The sequence below is a fragment of the Hippocampus bargibanti genome, linkage group LG01 (assembly GCF_051943395.1).
Source record: "Hippocampus bargibanti isolate YZ-2025 linkage group LG01, ASM5194339v1, whole genome shotgun sequence".
Classification (NCBI taxonomy): domain Eukaryota; kingdom Metazoa; phylum Chordata; class Actinopteri; order Syngnathiformes; family Syngnathidae; genus Hippocampus; species Hippocampus bargibanti.
The window spans coordinates 25,400,523-25,420,667 of NC_142734.1; the positions used below are offsets into that span (position 1 = coordinate 25,400,523).

Here is a 20,145-nt window from a genome sequence, read left to right on the forward strand (position 1 = left end):
GCTTTAGCTAATGAACTTTTTGCCTTACGAATGTTAAATTCGCAAGAATATAATCTTGGCATAAGATGTGTCGTTTGCAAACAAGCCGGTTCTTGGAGCTGGATCTCTGAAGTGAACGAAGCTGGAAATGGCTGCCAGCTTTTTTCCCTCTTTTCCCCGCCCCCAGTCTTCGGTTAAAGTCGCACGTGATTGGTCAAGATCTGTGGTAGGGGAAGGAGGGGACACATGCAGCGGTTAGGAGGAGGGGAGTGAGCACATTATCAAAGAAAAAACAAAAAAGGTGAGAAAATGGATAAACAGTGAAATTTGGATTCGTTTCAACTTTATTGATAGTTCAAAGGCAGAGTGTAGACTGCAAAGTTAAAATGTCACATCAATCAAATAACCCGCACAAGCCATCAGTTCAATTTTAAATAAAAAGACAAGCAAGGGAACCAGCTATTAATGAGTTTCCTAGTATGTCTCCTAGCATCTGTTGCTTTTGCAATATCACAACTTCCAAGATGTATAACTCCGAGCTCCTTGAGATACTTTATGCACAAAGCTATCAACCCAGCTAAACAGAACACAATTGATGAGAAACTGGGTAAAATTGTAATTGCAACTTCACTCGGATATCGTCAAGAGGCAACCTGGAAGTTCGTCAACCATTGATGATTTCAAGGCTAGCCATGGATCGTTTGAGAACTTTAAGCGTCGTACAGGCATAGTGTCATTCATCATGGTGAGGCAGCCAGTTCTGACGATAAAGCTGCCAAAGCTTCCAAGGAATCATTCCTCAAGATGGTGGAAGAAGGCTACGTTCCTCATCAAGTGTTTAATGCTGATGAAACCGGCCTTTTTTGGAAAAAGATACCAAACTAGACTTTCCTTACACAGGAAGAAAAGTCCGTACCAGGGCATAAGCCTATGAAAGATAGGCTAACCCTCCTTCCTACAGTCCTGATGTAATGTGACATTCGCTCCCCACTCCTCCTACTCCATTCCATCAAGCCATCAACGACCATCACATAGGTAAATAAAATGACTTTATTATACTGTACAGTTTATTTCTTTAATTACAATACCATAGCACATTTATTATACATTAACTAATGTATATTTAGTGTAGTTTTAAGGCTTATTTAGTAGAAAATTAATGTTTTATGGGGACATGGGAACGGATTATTCTCATTTTAATGGTTTCCTATGGGAAATTAATGTTTGGAATACACACTTTTTGCCTTAAACACTCTTTCTGGGAACCAATTAAGTTCGTAAACCAAGGTATCACTGTATATCTGTGGTCAACATTTGTATTGTGTTTTTAGCATCATCGTAGTAGCTGTAATGTTAAAAATCATTTGCTTCCCCCTGACAGACAATATATCTATAAAGAGTGACAAGAGTCATATAATAAACACAGTGCCTATTTCACTTTTTCTTTAGCTTTTGCATGACACTTTAAATAAATATATGTGACCGACTGGGTCCAGCGGCCCCTGTACCCCGGCATATTACTAGGCTTTTCTGGTTTCAAAAGTTGGCAAGTATGTGTTAGTTCAAAGACAGGTTATGCTCATAAGGCATTCATATAAGAGGTGCATTTTATTTTGATTGTCTTAGATGTGCTGAGCTGCTGGTGGTGAAAGCTGAGTTGGAGCTAATGCAGGGGGAGATTGCAGAAAGCGGTTTTGATTTAGACAAAGTCAGAAACCTCCTGGAAATGTACACAGGTTCGTATATATTGGTCGCACATCACACATCTGAAATACAGTAAAGTCTCGTTATATCGATATCCAAGGGAGTCAGAAAAAATATCGATATAACCAGGACTATCGATATATCCGACCCCGTTTGCATGTAATTTTCTCCGTGCGTGCATAGAAATAGTATCGATATAACCGGGACTATCGATATATCCGATATCGATATAACGAGACTTTACTGTATATTTCTCTGTGGACTTTTCTTTGATTGGTTCATGTTTAGTTTTCTAATCAGCTTTGTCCGTTCAGATTTTGCAGAACCAGAGTGCAAGCCTGAAGTTAAAGTCAAGCCAAGGAAAGTTCGTCCATCTCTAAAATCGGATTCTCCATTGCCTATAATTGAGGATGACCTGAAGGACATCCTGAGTACAAGGTGGAGTGTGAAGGAACCAATTGTGAGGGATGAAGGCGGCTCCCCACCTCTCAAGGCCAAACCTCGTCGTTGGCTCTCATGCCTCATACACAAACCAACGTGCCAGTGCCCTTGCTGCTCGGAGCCCCTCCTTAGCCGCGCCACCGCCCTTTGGGCAGCTGCACAGGCTGATATGATTCTCCAATTGGACCATTCTGAAGCCAAAGATGGTTTTAAACTTCAGTGGGCAACATTAGCTCGTTGTAAGATGATCACAGCCAAACTTGCGACTAAATTGGCGGAATTCTTCCCACTGAGTAGCCCTGCAAAGGGGTCCACTCAGCCCTCTCTTATGCATGATGTGGTGGGCCGGGTGTACCTTCACATGGCTGTTTCTGGTCTTGAACCCAGCCACGGTAAGGTTTGCAGCATATGGAAAGTACTTGAAGCGGGTTTAACCTTTGTTGATTCAGTGCCTTCCCCGAAACTCAATGCTGTGAAAGCAGGCCTTGTTGCGACTAAAGCCATTGTGTCATTGATTACCTTGTCTCGGAAAAAAGAGTGCAGACTGGAAGAACTTTTCTCAAATGTATGGACTTGGAACGCACCAAAACCGTTGAAGGCTCGGAAATCATACCAATCCTCACTTAAGGAGCCTGAAGGCTTATCTCTCCCTGCAAAACATAAGCAGACAGAACTCAAGGGCTCCAAGCCAAAAATCCAAGTCCCGAGTTCCACAGCCAACGGGAAGGACCCTATGACTCCAATTCTATTTCCGATTACTCCAGTGATCAAGTCCAATTTCTCTGCAAAGGAACTTAGCATTTTTGACTTCACCACAGAGGTATCCACTTTGGCCATCACGCCAGTTCAGAATGCAAAACCATGGGCCACAGTAAAAAAGTCACATAAAACTGCTTCCAAGCTGAAGTTTCAAGTGTTTGATGAATTCCTACCTGCACAAGAAAACATTCAGCCTGTCCCCGCTGCTCCAAGACGTACTAAGAAATCTCGATTCAGGGTGAGCATATTCTCAGATTAAAAAAGTACAAACTATGTAATGTTGTTTCAGGACTAATAAATTTTTTTAACTGTCTTTACACAGGTGGAGTTTAGTGACGATAGTGATGCAGAGAACCAAGCTCAGGAAAAACTGATTGAAAAACTGCCCAAAAAGAAGAGCACTACAAGACAAGCGACTTGCAGAAATAGGGCTGCCTCCGCTGAGAATATCCTACCCACAAGGCAGACAAGGAACAAGACCTGTGCACTCACTCGAGACACCTTGTCCGGAGACGAAACTTTGGCGTGTCGAGGGTCCTCAACAAGACGCGGAAGATCCACAAAGGTATCCGGCAAGAAGTTGGAGATAGAGAAGGAGCCAGATAAAATGCGGGCCATTGAGGAGGAGGCCAATGACGTTCTTGACTTGAGCATTGAATATTTGAGGGCATCAGACACTGAAACAAAAGAATATGCTGCTTCAGGTAAAATCATTGATCTTCAACTAAACTAATGGATGATTGAAATGTATACAAAAGTACCAGTTCATTCAGCTGATGACGTGACACTGGTGATAAAGGACAGATTTCATCTGAAACTGACTTCAGTTTGGCACAACAGGCTGTCATTTGAGCAATCATCTCTTATATTAACATTTTTTCCCTCTTTTCTTCTTCAAAGACTTTTTGAGGAAGGTTTTGTGTTGTGATTTGGAGACAAAAGACTTGCTTAACAAGAAATGTGACCTTCAAGCAAGGGGCCCTCAATCACATCTTCCTTATCCGGAGCACGGACCAGGTGAGATTTTACAGATTTTTTTTTAAACCTGAAATACAGATTACAATGAAACCGTTATTTGACAAGGACTGAAAATGTGAATTCATGTACAGTGAGACCTCAACTTACGAACTTAATTAGTTCCCAGACATAGTGTGTAAGGTGAAAAGTGTGTATCTCAAAAAAAAATTCCCATAGGAAACCATTAAAATGGGAATAATCCGCTCCCGGGTTTCCATAAAATATACTTTTCAACTAAATAAGCCTTAAAACTACACACAACATACCTTATTATATATGTATAATAAATTATCTATTGTATTGTAATGAAAGAAATACACTGCATTGTATCATAAAGTCACTTTATTTACATTTGTGATGGTCATTTATGGCTTGATGGAATGGCGTTGGAGGTCGAAGTCAAAGGGAATTGCTGTTTGGAAAGAGAGGCACATTACATGACGACTGTAATTAAAGAAATAAACTGTGCTGTAAAATAAAGTTTTATTTACCTTTTTGATGGTCGTTGATGGCTAATGGGAAGGAGAGTCACCTTCCATAAGGACTGTTGGTAAATTAACCTCTGGTGCTGTTCGGTCGTGTGCTTCCGCCGAAGATCACTCCGCCAGCCATGGTGGGTGTGTATTATGAAAATAGTCCTTATTATAAGGTTTAATTTTCATAAATTTGACGTTTGTACGACAAAAAGTTTGTAAGTTGATGTCTCACTGTATTTGTGTATATGTATGCATATGCACAATATTTTGTTTAGCGTTGGACTTTATCTTAGCCGTGATGGCTTATGGAAGGAGAGTCACCTTCCATAAGGACTGTTGGTAAATTAACCTCTGGTGCTGTTCGGTCGTGTGCTTCCGCCGAAGATCACTCCGCAAGCCATGGTGGGTGTGTATTATGAAAATAGTGCTTATTATAAGATTTATTTTTTTCATAAATTTGACGTTTGTAAGACAAAAAGTTTGTAAGTTGAGGTCTCACTGTATTTGTGTATATGTATGCATATGCACAATATTTTGTTTAGCATTGGACTTTATCTTAGCCGTGTTTTGTATTATAAGCCAAAAAAAAATGCCTGCTGTTGATGGTAGTGCTATTTAATGTCTTCTTTTTGTCTTCTAATTGTGTTCTATATACTGCAAGGCCAACACTGAGCATACCATACAGTATAGCATTAAAGGACAACCGACGTCACTTTTTTGTTTTTTAACTGACACCAGAAAAACGTTTAGTAGCATCTAAAATACCCAAAACACGCATTATATTTTTAGTCAAATGCAAAACACCAATAAAAATGACATAAAGTGTCCAAAATCTGCAAAAAAATTGAGCTGCGAATTGGGCATTTTCAGAAAGTCCCGCCTCCAGTTCGTGACGTCACGCCAAGACGTCTTGCATTGCTAGTGAATCAAAACAATGGCTTCAGATTCGGAGAATATGCTTTCTTGTTACACATCCAGTTATGAATATGATTCAAATAGTTCTGAAGAGGAAAGCATACATGTTTGCAATCGATTAAAGAGTTTATTTGTGCCATTTTGAGGCAACATTGGGGAAAATCTCTCAGCCAAAAAAAGAGGCACAAAATGGTGACATCCTGTGGATGTCGCCATTTACACAGTCTCATAAATTCCTTATATGGCGCTTGGACGCCCTCTTCTGGTCTTCTGGCGGCTTTTAGGTGCAACACGAGGTCCCCAGACCAAACAAGTACAGCAAAATACATTGACGTAATGGAAGGACCGCTACAATGCGTCTTTTTTACGGTCAAGGGGGGGTCCTTTAGTGACGTCACGTACGGACTCGTCACCAACTCAAAAACAAGACTTCCGGAATATTCAGCGCGGGTCTTAAAATGTAAAATATTGCTATATGCGGTGGATTCTTTGTAAAATATGCTCAGTAGAAGTCATTTGAAGCCATTTTACAAATTATGGACACAACTTGTCCGGAGACGTCGGTTGTCCTTTAAAGAATTATTTTGACATTTGCACATTTGTTAATGACATCCAATGGTCCCTTTTATATCTGTAAATGGTACCACGTACCTAGGACTGCGTCCATGCTTAAAGAAAAAGCCTTAACCTTTCCCAAAATGTTCCAAGTAAATGCGAGGCATGTATTGCCAAAATATCAGAAATTTACATTACAGACGCTCTCTACCTGACGAACGAGATACGTTCCGAGCGGTCATTCGTAAGGTGAATTTGTTCGTAAGTTGCTTCAGTGCTATATTTTGTATGGAATGTATGTTTTAGTCAAACACTGAATGGGGAAATATAAAACACAGACGCTCTAACAATCGTAAAATAAACGACGACATACGACATATATCCGTGATTCTTTAGTAAGCCATTACTGAAGTTGCTGGCACCTAATTACTGAATTAAGTGCCAGCATCCATTACTTTTTGTTATGCATCACGTCCTCCTGGAGCATCAACTGGGAAGAGGGATTTCCTCCCCGCCCACATACTCTACACAGCCAATCCTAAATGAGCTCAGCAGATCGGGGCCTGAACTCGTTGGCAACACTTCAACATAGCTGATTTGTCAGCCTTGGTGTCTGTCGCGTAAACATCCAGCCCTTGAAACCACTAGTCCGTGTGCGAGCTCGGCTGGAAAAAGGCGCGCAATACAAAATGTAAATTACAGCTTCTGTGTCCAAACATTTTTCGACATACCGTACCAGCAGAAATGTTCGTATGTACCGTAATTCGTAACTCGAATGTTAGTAGATTAGGGAGCATCTGTACTATCTATTCCAACGCCTCACAATCTTGTGCTGTTCTTATGTGTAAACACATTTTGACATATATTCCCTTGCTTTTTTCTTATAAGAAGTATTTTGCTCTCTTATTGATCAGTTTATTCTGTTTTGCAGACAAGCTTTCATTTGAGGATATTCAAGTATTACTTCGCTCATCTTGGCTGGCCCTTCAGCACTTCCCTCCTCCAACCATTTTTCCAAACCTATGTGCCCTTCTGGCATTATCTGTGGGTCACCACGATCCCATAACTACAGCAATGCTTCATTCCCAGTCTTTGGGTGTCACAAGCCGGCATCGCACCATCAGACACCTAACCAGCTGTCAGAAGTAAGGAGATTCACCATCCGCTCTGACATCATACGGTATCAGGGCTGCATCTTGGCCACGCCGTTGCACTATTTACACTTTTTGACAGACACTGGCGCACCTTTGTAACTCCGCTGCGCCAGCAGCGGTGCACGTTTATTACGATTAGCGCATATTGCTACATGATCCGTGCCACATATGGCATATTTCTGTTAAAATGGCTAAATAATCAAATATAGTTAAACAACAATTGAAACCTATTTGTTTTCCATCAGAGGTTTTAACTTTGGTCGTCTGCCTTTGTGCCTTGCTGATATCTAGCCATAATCACCTTGCAATTGTTTCGGTGCATTTCAAAGTCATGGTAGAGGGTATTTCGGCCGTTTCCGTGATCCACCGGAAACGTCCGAAAGAGATAATCGAATATTAATTGACCCCTGGTGCATTGCCATATTTAAATCGAACATGGTGGATGGTTACAATATGGTGAGAACAGGTGTAAAACCCTAAAAGACATTAAAAACAGGCAGCAAACAAACACATTCTCGTTTTTTAAGAAGCAATCGAATAAGTCGGCGGAGGTTAGTGACAATTTGTTGCACCAAACTGCTGCTAATGATTAGAATTTATGGGAATTATGTCAGAGCTGTTGGATTGGATTGGATTTGCCTTTATTAGTCTGGCAGTGGAGAAATTTACATTTCACAGCAGCAAAATTCTGAAAGAAATGAAAGTAGAAAGGCAAAATACAGGAGCTGCTGGAAAGGCAGCCACTCTCCAAGTCAAAAGAACAAAAAAGAACTAAATAACAAATAACATGACAACACAAAGACACAGAGAGACATCCATTCTTAAGCACTTTCTGTACCCTCTTTGTACATAAAGCAGTTCCAGATGAAAGAGGAGAGGATGAAAGTGTCTCTTCACCAGTGGATCAAGGACATCATGGTGGAATGTGCACGTCGACTACAAGCTAAATGTTGAAAGCAAACACACAGCTGTAGCATCCATTGCCGAAAAGAGATTGCCTCACATCTCCTGTCCCTCATGAATCCGCTTCAATTCCAAACCGCAACAGTTCCATATATGCATCGGCTTCTTATCACGGGCTCCTCAAGCCACGCATCCATCCAGCTGCAGACTGTCCAACAGCACCGACCTTTCGCTGAACAAAGCGGGGCTGTGAAGATGCTGCCCATTACAGGCGCAAAAAAGCGCAATGGCCCCAGAGCTGTCCAGCAATGACAGTCGAATGGCACCGACATTCCTTCCATTCAAAAACAGTACTGGCATATTCACGCTGCCGAAAAGGCGCAACCACTCAGCACAGTCTCCTCCTTGATGAATGCCGTGGCCAAAAATGCTGAAAAACAATCATTATCCATTCCACACGACGCACAACAACTAAAGTGACAAAAGAAAACACAAAAACAACAAAAAAAGCAAGGCTCATGAGAGCACTTGCTGACAGCAAAGAAATTTAAGTAGACAATCTAAGAAATATTGCGCTAAGTCATTTGTCTTTGTCATTTCTGTAATACCGTAGAATATCAAAATACCATGGGATTGTTTGTGTTGTAAATCAAAGAAATAGAAAAAATGTTGTTTTATGTATGAATAAGTTATTTGACTTGAATTAACATTGTTTATATATTAGAAAAATAAAACCTCTGAATCCCATACCGGATCGGCCGAGGCCCGGGTTAACAATGGGCCCCCATTGGTACTGTTGACATTCAGGGTTCCCAACGGAAAATGGTCTACTGTTGGTCGAAGAAGGAGAGGAGGGAGGTGTGCCCGGAGGTAAAGTGAGAAACGCCAAGAGTATAGAACTAAGAGTAGGAACTTTGAATGTAGGAACAATGCCAGGTAAAGGGAGAGAGCTGGTTGGCATGACGCAGAGAAGGAAGATAGACTTACTGTGTCTCCAGGAGACCAGGTGGAAAGGGAGCAAGGCTAGAAGCTTCGGGTCAGGGTTTAAGTTGTTCTATCATGGTGATGACAGAAAGAGAAATGGAGTATGGGTTATTTTAAAAGAGCAGTTTGTTAGGAATGTCTTAAAAGTAAAAAGAGTATCAGGTAGAATGAGTCTGAAGCTAGAAATTGAAGGTGTGATGTTAAATGTTGTTTGTGGGTATGCCCCACAAGTCGGATGTGAGCTGGCGGAGAAGGAGAAATTTTGTTTCGACTTTTATGAAGTCATTCAGAACATCCCAAGATGTGAGAGGGTTGTAATTGGTGGAGACTTCAATGGACATGTTGGCTCAGGAAACAAAGATGATGAGATGATGGGCAGGGTTGGACTCCAGATGAGGAACGCTGAAGGACAGATGTGGGTTGACTTTGTTAAGAGAATGGATATGGCTATTGTGAATACTTTCTTTCAGAAGACACAGGAACATTGGGTGACCTATAAGAGTGGAGGCAGAAGTACACAGGTCGACTACAGTTTGTGTCAACTGCGCCATCTGAACGAAATCAGTGACTGCAAAGTAGTGGTTGGTGAGCGTGTAGCCAGACAGCGTAGTTTGGTGGTGTGTCGGATGACGCTGGTAGTGAGGAAGATGAAGAAACCAAAGGCAGAAGTGAGGACAAAATGGTAGAAGTTGAAACAGGAAGAGTGTTGCATGACTTTTCGGAAGGAGTTAAGACAAGCACAGGGTGGGCAAGAGGTCCTTCCAGATGACTGGCAAACTTCAGCAAGCCGGAAAGGCCGGAAAGTACTTGATGTATTGAGTGGAAGAAAGGTAGATAAGGAGACTTGGTGGTGGAATGGGGAGGTGCAGGAGTGTATACAGAGAAAGAGGTTAGCAAAGAAGAAGTGGGACACTGAGAGGACGGACGAGAGTAGACAGCAGTACAAGGGGATGCAGCGCACGGTTAAAGTAAAGGTGGCAAAGGCCAAACAAGATGCCTATGATGACTTGTATACTAGGCTGGACAGCAAGGAAGGCGAGCCTGATCTTTACAGGCTGGCGAGACAGAGAGACAAAGATGGCATGGACCTGCAGCAGGTTAGGGTGAATGAGGAAAGAGATGGCAATGTATTAACAGGTGCCAGTAGTGTGATGGAAAGAGTACTTTGAAGAATTGATGAATGAGGAAAATGAGAAGGAACAAAGAGTAGTAGATGTGACTGTTGTGGACCAAGACAAAGCAAGGATGAGGTGAGGAGGGCACTGAAGAGGATGAAGGGGGAAAGGCACTCGGGCCTTTTGATTTACAAATCGAGGTATGGAAGTGTTGTAGACGTGGCGATGATGTTCCTGACTGGGTTATTCAATAAGATTTTAGATGGTGAACAGATGCCTGAAGAATGGAGATGAAGTGTACATGTGCCCATTTTTAAGAACAAGGGAGATGTGCAGAGTTGTACTCACTACAGAGGAATAAACTCGATGAGCCATACAATGAAACTATGAGAGAGTAGTTGAAGCAAGACTAAGAGCAGATGCGAGCATTAGTGAGCAGCAGTATGGCTTCATGCCAAAAAAAGAGTACGGCAGATGCAGTGTTTGCTTTAAGAATGCTGATAGAGCAGTACAGAGAAGGTCAGTAGGAATTGCATTGTGTCTTTGTACATCTGGAGAAAGCGTATGACAGGGTGCCCAGAGAAGAGCTGTGGCATTGCATGAGGAAGTCTGGAGTGACGGAAAAGTATGTCAGAGCGGTGCAAGACATGTATCATGACTGTAAGACAGTTGTGAGGTGTGCTGTTGGTGTGAGACGGAGGAATTCATTTTTCATTTTATGCGAATTATTTATTCTTTCTGCACGGCCCGGTACCAAATGGCCCACGGACCGGTACCGGTCCGCGGCCCGGGGGTTGCAGAACTCTGCATTAGAGGGACAACTCACATTAGAGGCTTTGGAAAGGCAGAGAAGCCAGACTGAGATGGTTTGGACATGTCCAGAGGAGAGAATTACTATATCGGGAGAAGGATGCCGAGCCTCAAACTGCCAGACAGGAGACCAAGAGGAAGACCGAAGAGGAGGTTTATGGATGTTGTCAGAGGACATGAAGGTAGCTGGTGTGAGAGAAGAGGATGCACAAAACCAGGTTAGATGGAGGACATTGATTCGCTGTGGCGAGCCCTGAAGGTAAAAGCCGAAAGGAAAAGAAGATATATTAGAAAAATCGATTTTACTCAAATAATGGTTTTTCATTTGCAATTTAGAAATATGCTCCAATAAATTTATTTTGGTTTATTTCAATCAATTTCTAGTCACATCGAGCCCCATAATTTTTTGAATATGGCCGCCTTTTCAGACACAAAGGGTAGCCAACTGGCTCCCTTTATGAATTTTCCAGATGCATCCCTGCGGTATTGTGGTGGAAAAGTCTGTACACTGTTAACCTTGTTTGTTTTTTTTAATTCGCCATTTGTTGTGTGTCTTTAATAGAAAACTGAAAAAGACATCTAGTGAGCTATCAGATCAAATGGCCGACCTAACTCTAGATGAGTCTAATCCCACTACTAATATGGAAAAGATGTCTCGGTTGGAGGACATATTTTCCTTTCCAACATCTGATTGCTCAGATTTCCCTCAGAGCCACTGCCAAGAGTTTGCTCAGCAAATTGAATACCTTCCTTCAGGTGACATACTGTCTTGTTAAAACTCAACCTCTTTGATCGTGCTGGTAAAAACAAAATGTTTGTAAATGTTTCTTTCTCTTTGCCATAGGTGTGACTGTGTGTGTAATGTCAGTGGTTGGAGTCAAAGCTCGGGAAATGGGTGAAAGCATTCTCCTGTCCCGACTCGAAAAGGGATCTCCTCCTGTGACTGCACACATCCCCACCACCACTGGTCCGGTAAGCGTGATTAATATGGCCATCTGAAAAGGCAAAGCATTGGTACAGATGTAATTATTACAGGATAGATTACATTAGAATAAAAAAAACTAGAGTGGATTTGTGTGTCGAAGGGAAACATTTTACTAGTTATAATCATTAATGGCCTCAGGAAAACATTAGCCTGTTGTGTAGTAACAAAAGAAAATTGAAAATGTTTTTTTATGGCTGAATAAATTCTTTGACTTGAATTAAAATTGTTTATATATGAGAAAAATAGATTTTACTCATTTTTTTCATTTGCAATTTAGAAATAACATGCTCAAATGAATGTTTTTGTGTGTTTATTTTAATCCATTTTCTTCAGCAACCTTTTTAAAGGACAATCGACACCTCCGGACGAGTTGTGTCCATAATTTGTAAAATCACTTCAAATGACTTCTACTGAGCGTATTTTACAAAGATTCCACGGCATATGGCTATATTTTATGTTTTAAGACTCGCGCTGAATATTCAGGAAGTCTTGTTTTCGAGTTGATGACGATGCCTGACGTGACGTCACGTCTGGAACGCCCCTGACCGAGAAAGCGACACACAGTGCATTTTGGGTACTTTGTTTGGTCTGAAAACACATAAATAATGCGATGGTGAAAGACTACTATTTGATACGAGTTGACACAAATTCCCAGCAGACAAATCAGCCCATTTCCAACGGAGCTTGGACGCCATCTTGTGCATTTTCTGGGACACTACATTGGAGCCCTGACGGCTCAAATTCATACGGGAGGACTTCTTTAATCAATTGCAAACATTTATGCTTTCCTCTGCAGAACTATTTGAATCATATTCATAACTGGATGAGTAACAAGAAAGCATCTTTTCCGAATCTGAAGCCATTGTTTTGATTGTAGAACAAGGCAAGACGTCCTGGCGTGACGTCACGAACAAGGGGGCGGGACCTTCTCAAACTCGTCATCTCCGAGGTCATTTTGTAGTAGTTTTGGGACACTTAACTCATTTTTATTGGTGTTTTATATTTGACTAAAAATATCAGCCTGCGTGTTTTGGGTATTTTAGATGCTATACAACGTTTTTTCTGATGTCAGTTAGGAAACAAAAAATCAGGCCCCATCCATTTTAGAACTTGGCCCCGTTTTCCAACAACAATGCTTTCTCACTTTTTTGTACGCACATTACTCTCTACAATTGTCTTCTGTTCTATAGCACTCAATTAAATGGCTGATCCAGAAGATGGATGGTATTCTGGTGGATCAAAAGGTTCTGCAAGATGTGTCTGAGAAAGCTGTGTGGTGGGAGGGCCGCAGGGCACTTGACTTTCGAGTCAAGGTAAGGAATAATTAAACACACTGTGTGTGGGTCATAAAAAATGCTGTGCTTATTTGGCCAGCCATATCCAGTTAATGTTGATTATTTTATGTTTTAGCAAATACTTAGAGACATGGAACAATTATTGGGGTGCTGGAAGAGCCTCCTCCTGCCTCTTTCATCAGATCCCCAGCTCTCTGCGGTTGCCCAGCACCTTTGCAAAACATTGTGTGACAAGGGAATGAAAGCCAGTGAAGAGATGTTGAAGGTGTGCCTTTTTCTATCGCAGTTCAAATTTGTTAGCAACAAAACACCTGGTGAACGTTTGAATTTTGTCTAGGTTATTCTATCTGCAATCCCTCTCCTGTCCCAAAAAGACTTGAAAATCTTCGTTCTGGGAGTTTGGCCTGAATGGGACGACGATTGTGACCAGCTTCTCCAATCTGCTGTTTTGCAGTTTGCAAAAAGAGAAAAGCCTTGTGGTCATGTTGTTCTTATTCTGGACAAGGTAAGAAAATAAACCTTTTTTTTTTGCATGGAACAATGTGTCTTCTGTAATTGGATCATTATGAATCCCAAACTCTTCCTCTATAGTACCTCCAGAAATTGCCCTGGGAAAGCATCTCCATCTTAAAGTTCCGCTCTGTGAGCCGCATGCCCTCTCTGCAGTCATTAATTGGGCTGAGCATTCAGAAGGAGGTATGGTTTATCCTATTAGATTATGTCAATGTACTGTGTGAAATCAGTCATCAGGACATCATTATCTTTCTTCAGAAGGATCATCAGTCCATCTTGAAGCATGGTGTGGACCCCAAGAATACATTTTATCTTCTGGACCCTAATAACAACTTGAAATGCGCAAAAGAACAATTTGAAAAGTGGTTCAGCAGGTGAGGAAAAGTCACAATTTGGACAATTGTAGGTTTTTCCTTGTTTCTTCATCTTCTATTTCATTTATTTAAGCAAATCGGATTGGGATGGTGTGTGCGGGCATGCTCCAAAAGTCGGACAGCTGGAAGAAGCCCTTGCAAAGAAGGATCTATACATGTATGTTTATAAGAATCTAAAAATTGATTTTGAAGGACACCTGAAAATACTCTATACAGTGATACCTTGGCTTACAAACTTAATTGGTTTACCGACAGTGTGTAAGGCGAAAAGTGTGTATCCAAAAAATTAATTTCCCATAGGAAACAATTAAAATGAGAATAATCCATTCCCAGGTCCCCATAAAACATAATGTTCTACTTTCTAATTTTCTAAGCCTTAAAACTACACAAAATATACCTTATTTCACGTATAATAAATGTGCTGTGGTATTATAATTAAAGAAATACACTGTACTGTATAATAAAGTCGTTTTATTTACCTTTGTGATGGTCATTGATGGCTTGATGGAATGAAATGGCCGGTTTCATCAGCATTAGACACTTGAGGAACGTAGCCTTCTTCTTTCTCCATCTTGAGGAATGATCCTTGGAAGTGCTTTATCTGCGAAAATTTTACCTTTTTCCTCACATATTGTGTTTCGCTGGGTTGATAGTTTTTTGCATCAAGTGTACAGATGGCTTGTGCGGGTTATTTGTGGGGCCTGATTGATGTTTTAACCTTCCAGTCTACACTATGCTTCTGAACTATAAACGTTGAAACGAGTCCAAATTTCACTGTTTTCTATCCATTTTTTCACCATTTCACTTTTTTTTTCACTTTTGTTTTTTTTTTAAGCTCTGTCATCTCCCATTCGTGTGTGTGTGTGTGTTTTCTCTCTCTATCGTCTGCCTGTCTCTTTAATGTTTATGTTGCCAATGTATGTTATAATGTTCATATGCCAAGGTGAAATTTTCATAAATGTAACGTTCGTAAACCGAAAAGTTCGTTGGCCAAGGGGTTCGTAAGCCGAGGTACCACTGTACTTGCAACTACAGGAATAGAATTTTTCATTATGGAATAGTTCGAAAGGGGTTTTAACTCAATACAGTTTTTGAAGTGGTACCTTCTATTAAAATACAAACTTGTCGATTGTGTCCTCCACCCCTTTGCATGCTTCAGTTATTTGGGCCACGGTTCCGGCGCGCAATTCCTTAACACCCAGGCGGTCATGATGCAACCAGTGAGAGCCGCTTCTCTGCTTATCGGCTGCAGCAGCGCTGCCCTGGCTGTGCGGGGAGATCAGGAAGGACAAGGCATCATCCTTAATTACCTCATTGCGGGCTGGTAAGTTGAGTTTGCCTTTTTAATCGTTACAATCAACTCCAAATTTTACAGAATGAAAAAGATGATGAGAGAAGTATATGACTGATGCATTGTGCATACTGTTCAGTGCTGCATGAGATGGTTCAACAACGAATAAAGGACAACCGACACCATTTTTCGTTTCCTAGCTGACATCAGAAAAGCGTTTTATAGCATCTAAAATACCCAAAACATGCAGGCTGATATTTTTAGTGAAATGCAAAACACCAATAAAAATTAGTTAGTCTCCCAAAACTACTTCAAAATGTCCTCGGAGATGCCGAATTTCAGTCCCGCCCCCTTGATCGTGGCGTCACGCCAGGACCTCTTGCCTTGCTCTCGAATTAAAACAATGGCTTCAGATTCGAAGAAGATGCTTTCTTGTTACGTGTTGTTGTTATGTGTTTTCCTTCTAATTTCGCCATGAAAACAAAATTTTCAGACCAAATACCCAAAATGCATTGTGTGTCGCTTTCTCGGTGAGGGGCGTTCCAGACGTGACGTCGTCGTCATCAACTCGAAAACAAGACTTCCTGAATATTCAGTGTGAGTCTTAAAACGTAAAATATAGCTATATGCCGTGGAATCTTTGTAAAATACGCTCAGTAGAAGTCATTTGAAGTGATTTTACAAATTATGGACACAATTTGTCCGGAGGCGTCGGTTGTCCTTTAAGTTACTAAATCAGAATCAGAGAACCAGAATCAGAAAACCTTTATTTGTCACACAATGGGGAAATTTGCAGTCCACAGCAGCAATTTGAAAGGGGATGGTGGGGGGGGGGGGTTTAAAGGATAGAAAAACAAGATATTCTAAGCATCGTAAAATAAAAATGTCAACTGTATACTTTAAATGTGCAAACGTTTGTCTACGTGTGTGTTTGTGTGTCCTAGCCCCTTTGTGTTGGGAAACTTGTGGGATGTAACGGACCAGGATATTAATCGCTTCACCAAAGCCTTGCTGGAATCTTGGTTATCATCAGAGTCTGGGGGTGCCATGTTGGATTATATGGGCCCTTCACGGCAGGCCACTTGCATGCAACACCTCATCGGAGCTGCACCGGTGGTCTATGGTTTACCAATACAGCTACGGTAATGAAGGCCAGTCAGCTGTTACTCAGAATGCCATTCTCCAAATCTCCGCAGTCTATGCCTTTCTTTTTTTCATTTCACCAGAAATTAAAATTGCTCTTTATTGCAAATAATTTACTTTTAACCTAAAACCAGTTTTTTTTTTTAATTTTGCTGAGTGTTTCAGTGCACTTTTGATTGCCTAAAGTTAAAATAAATGTTCTTCAAATATCTTGATTGATGAGTCTGTCCCAGTTAATTGTGATTATTATTTACAAGCAGAACATATGCTCAGTTTTTTTTATTTTTGTAACTGCAACATATGTCAATTATTTAGGGCCAGTAAAGATGTTGCATTTTACAGTACATGTACGGTGGGTCCCACCGTACATGTACTGTAAAATGCAACATCACTGTCGGTGGGGCCTTGGCTTACGAACTTAATTGGTTCCCAGACAGTGTGTAAGGCAGGGGTGTCAAACATACGGCCCGCGGGCTTGTATGTTTCGTGAAGCGACAAGCTTTTGACAATATTAGCCTGACGAGGAATACTATAGCAGAGAGGATTTATTGCATTTTCCGTGGCAATTGACGAAAGCACTGACATCACAGACGTGGCCCAACTGGCCATATTTATTCGAGGAGTTGATGAGACATTGACTGTTACTGAAGAGTTTCTTGAGTTGGTGCCAATGATGGACACCACAACAGCAGAGGACATTTTCGGCTGTGTCGTTGCTGTATTGGACAGAGTTGGAGTGGACTGGTCCCGCACTGCCAGCCTGGCTACAGACGGCATGGTTGGAAAGAAAGCAGGTGTCGCGACAAAGTTCAAAGACAAAGCACAAGCCCTTAATGGAGGAGATCGTTTTTGGACATTTCACTGTATTTTGCACCAGGAGGCATTGTGTTGCAAGTCGCTGAAAATGGACCACGTAATGGAGGTGGTTGTTCGCACTGTAAATTTCATCCGGTCCAGAGGTCTGAACCATCATCAGTTTGAGAAACTTCTCAGCGACAGCAACATTACCCACAGCCTGCCATACCACACTTTAATGTGAGTCAGCAGCTTCAAAACAAAAGTTCTGTGATGGAATTCTACTGTTCATACAACTCCGTAAATGTTCAGTATGTATTGTATGTGTATGTATGTTTCATGTATGAAGTTTACAGGTGAACACTTCCTTCATTACACATTTAAAATCACTCTCCTTATTTTGTAAGGTGTACGCAGGGATTACATTTGCATTTTATATGCGTATGTGTAAGTGGTTTAAAAATTCCTTTCTTTAAAAGTCTCATTCAATCTCAAAGTGCATTACTATATTTTTCAGTACCAAAGTTGTGTGCCTTTGTACAATCAGTGGGATCAGTCGCAATGCATATTTGTGAATGATAAATCTAAATTGCACATTTGTCTAAGGAAATATGAGGTGTTTCATGAAATGTTTTGTAAAAAGATAGTTCATTAAATGTCAATATTTTCCTAATGTTCTTGTGCTTCTTTACACCAAAACAAAGGAAAGACATGATTTTTGCTATTTTTAGGAGAGTATGGTATAATTGTAATGGTCCGGCCTACTTGACATCTCCCTAGCCTAGGCCGTATGTGGCCCGCGATGCGAAATGAGTTTGACACCCCTGGTATAGTCTGAGACCTGTTCTGTCCGTAACATGGATTGCTCTGTTTGACTGTGTGGATCAAGTGTGGGTGCGGACTAATATTGGCCCCGCCTCCTTAGAAGGAACGGTGCTGATGGGTTTGGCTGCGGGAGTGTCTGTCAGGGCAAGATTGCCCATCGGAAAGTGAATATACATGATACCTCATAGCTCGTAAAGGCCTAAATTCAAATTCGATTATTTTGATGTTTCTGAGTGGCCACGTGCCCTAAAACCTCAATGAAACTATTGCTCATGGAACATTACTGGTGAGAAGATGGGCGGATAACATCATCTGTGTCCATCAAAAATGGTGATTCTTTGAATTGATTGGGTCTGCAGGATATCTATACATGTATTTTATAAAGTGGTGATTCAAAGTTGAAACGTTTTTGATTTTCTTTGTTGAATGAAATTCTGTCAAGATGGCTGCCACTTGTCATGCTTTCAAAATGAACTAAGCCCAGGCACTCAATGACAATGGCATTCCACATGCTCGAGTGCAAGTGTAACAAAACCCAAGGGAGGCTGCTAAGACGCATAGAGCAGTGGTGTCAAACATACGGCCCGCGGGCCAGAACCGGGCCCCAAGGAGGTTTAATCAGGCCCGCAGGATTTTAAAAGTGGAAAAAATGCACAAACGACTTGCAATTCATATTTTTAACGAGCTGCAATTCAAGGATTGTCCACTAAGAGGCAGAGTGGCATACCTGTAAACCTCCACGGCTCCATGCCCTTACAAACTGTCTTATTTTCCCTTACAAAATAATCATACTGTAGCCGTTGAGGAAGGAGCACACAAGATTGGACAAAGACGTGTTTATTCCAACGGCTAACGAGTGGATCTAACTCAAACAGGAAAAGCAGTGACATATATTCAACATAAACCCGCCCCCTCCTTTGCACCTGCTGGGTGAGATGCCAAAAACAATGGTTTAAAAATGCATTTCTTTATAAATATCATTTCATCTTTAAGTGCATTATCATATTTTTAGATACCAATTTAAGTTAAGTTTTGTGCCGTTGTAGAATCATTGGGATCAGTTGCAATGCATATGTGAATGATAAAAGTAAATTGCACATTTGTTCATGAAATGAAATGTTGTGTAAAAGGAATGCTCAATAAATGTCATAATTTTCCTAATGTTCTTGTGCTTCTTCACACCAAAACTAATGAAAGACATGATATTTTGCTTATTTATAGCATGAATGGTATTGTAGCCGTTGAGGAATGAGCACACACGATGAATATGTGGAGACGTGTTTATTCCAACGGCTAACAAGTGGATCTAAACTGAACAGCAAAAGCAGTGCAATACATGCAACATGAACTGCTCCCTCCCCTGCACCTGCTGGGTGAGATGCCTGGTCCTAGTGCCCGCCACACAGCCCCCCCCAGAACACCCAGAAGGAAGGTCAAGGTGAAAATTTTGCAGGGGGCTTAACCAGCCTGCCCCAACGACTACGCAGTCCGTCATTAGGTGGTGTAGGTGATTCGGGCGAGACCTCAGTGGGGGAACGACACTCAACCCTGGCATGCCGCGTTGAGGCTGGAGGTTTCGGAGGGCGTCCGCGACGTGGGGCCTGGGCCGGCGAAACGTCCTCGCCTGCAACTAAATGAGCCGGTTTGAGCCTGTCTATTGAAATTCCCTCCCTCCGCCCACCCATATCGAGCACAAAACTCTTTTCACCGTGTTCGAGCACTCTAAACGGGCCGTCGTACGGCGGTCGGAGGGGAGAGCGGTGGGCATCGTGACGCACAAAGACGAAACGGGCTGACCTAAGAGCAGACGGAACAAATATTTTGGGGACGCAGTGGTGAATTGGTGCTGGAGTCAGGGGCTCTGCTGGCAAAAGGGGGAATGAAGGTGCACCCGAAGCTTCAGGCAGAAATTCACCAGGAACGCGGAGTGGTTGACCGAGCACTAACTCTGCGGGGGCGGCGTTAAGGTCTTCTTTAGGGGCCGAACGTAACCCGAGCAGGACCCACGGAAGCTGGTCGACCCAGTTACCGTCCGACAGCGCGGCCCGTAGCGCGGCTTTCAGTGACCGGTGGAAGCGTTCGCACATCCCGTTAGCCTGCGGGTGGTAGGCC

General features: G+C 41.9%; 1 protein-coding gene across 1 annotated transcript in view; it reads left to right on the forward strand.

The window, feature by feature from the left end:
• espl1 (extra spindle pole bodies like 1, separase) overlaps positions 1 to 16,628 on the forward strand; it is a 39,363-nt gene extending 22,735 nt beyond the window's left edge. Inside the window, exons 18-32 of the mRNA XM_089005066.1 lie at positions 1,606 to 1,715; positions 1,998 to 3,121; positions 3,206 to 3,587; positions 3,784 to 3,900; positions 6,778 to 6,991; positions 11,375 to 11,568; positions 11,657 to 11,784; positions 12,988 to 13,110; positions 13,208 to 13,357; positions 13,430 to 13,597; positions 13,684 to 13,788; positions 13,864 to 13,979; positions 14,053 to 14,136; positions 15,139 to 15,303; positions 16,215 to 16,628. Coding sequence (XP_088861192.1) covers positions 1,606 to 1,715; positions 1,998 to 3,121; positions 3,206 to 3,587; positions 3,784 to 3,900; positions 6,778 to 6,991; positions 11,375 to 11,568; positions 11,657 to 11,784; positions 12,988 to 13,110; positions 13,208 to 13,357; positions 13,430 to 13,597; positions 13,684 to 13,788; positions 13,864 to 13,979; positions 14,053 to 14,136; positions 15,139 to 15,303; positions 16,215 to 16,416 — 3,382 coding nt within the window. The 3' untranslated portion in view covers positions 16,417 to 16,628. The remainder of the gene's footprint in view (positions 1 to 1,605; positions 1,716 to 1,997; positions 3,122 to 3,205; positions 3,588 to 3,783; positions 3,901 to 6,777; positions 6,992 to 11,374; positions 11,569 to 11,656; positions 11,785 to 12,987; positions 13,111 to 13,207; positions 13,358 to 13,429; positions 13,598 to 13,683; positions 13,789 to 13,863; positions 13,980 to 14,052; positions 14,137 to 15,138; positions 15,304 to 16,214) is intronic.
• The last annotated feature ends 3,517 nt before the right edge of the window (positions 16,629 to 20,145 follow it).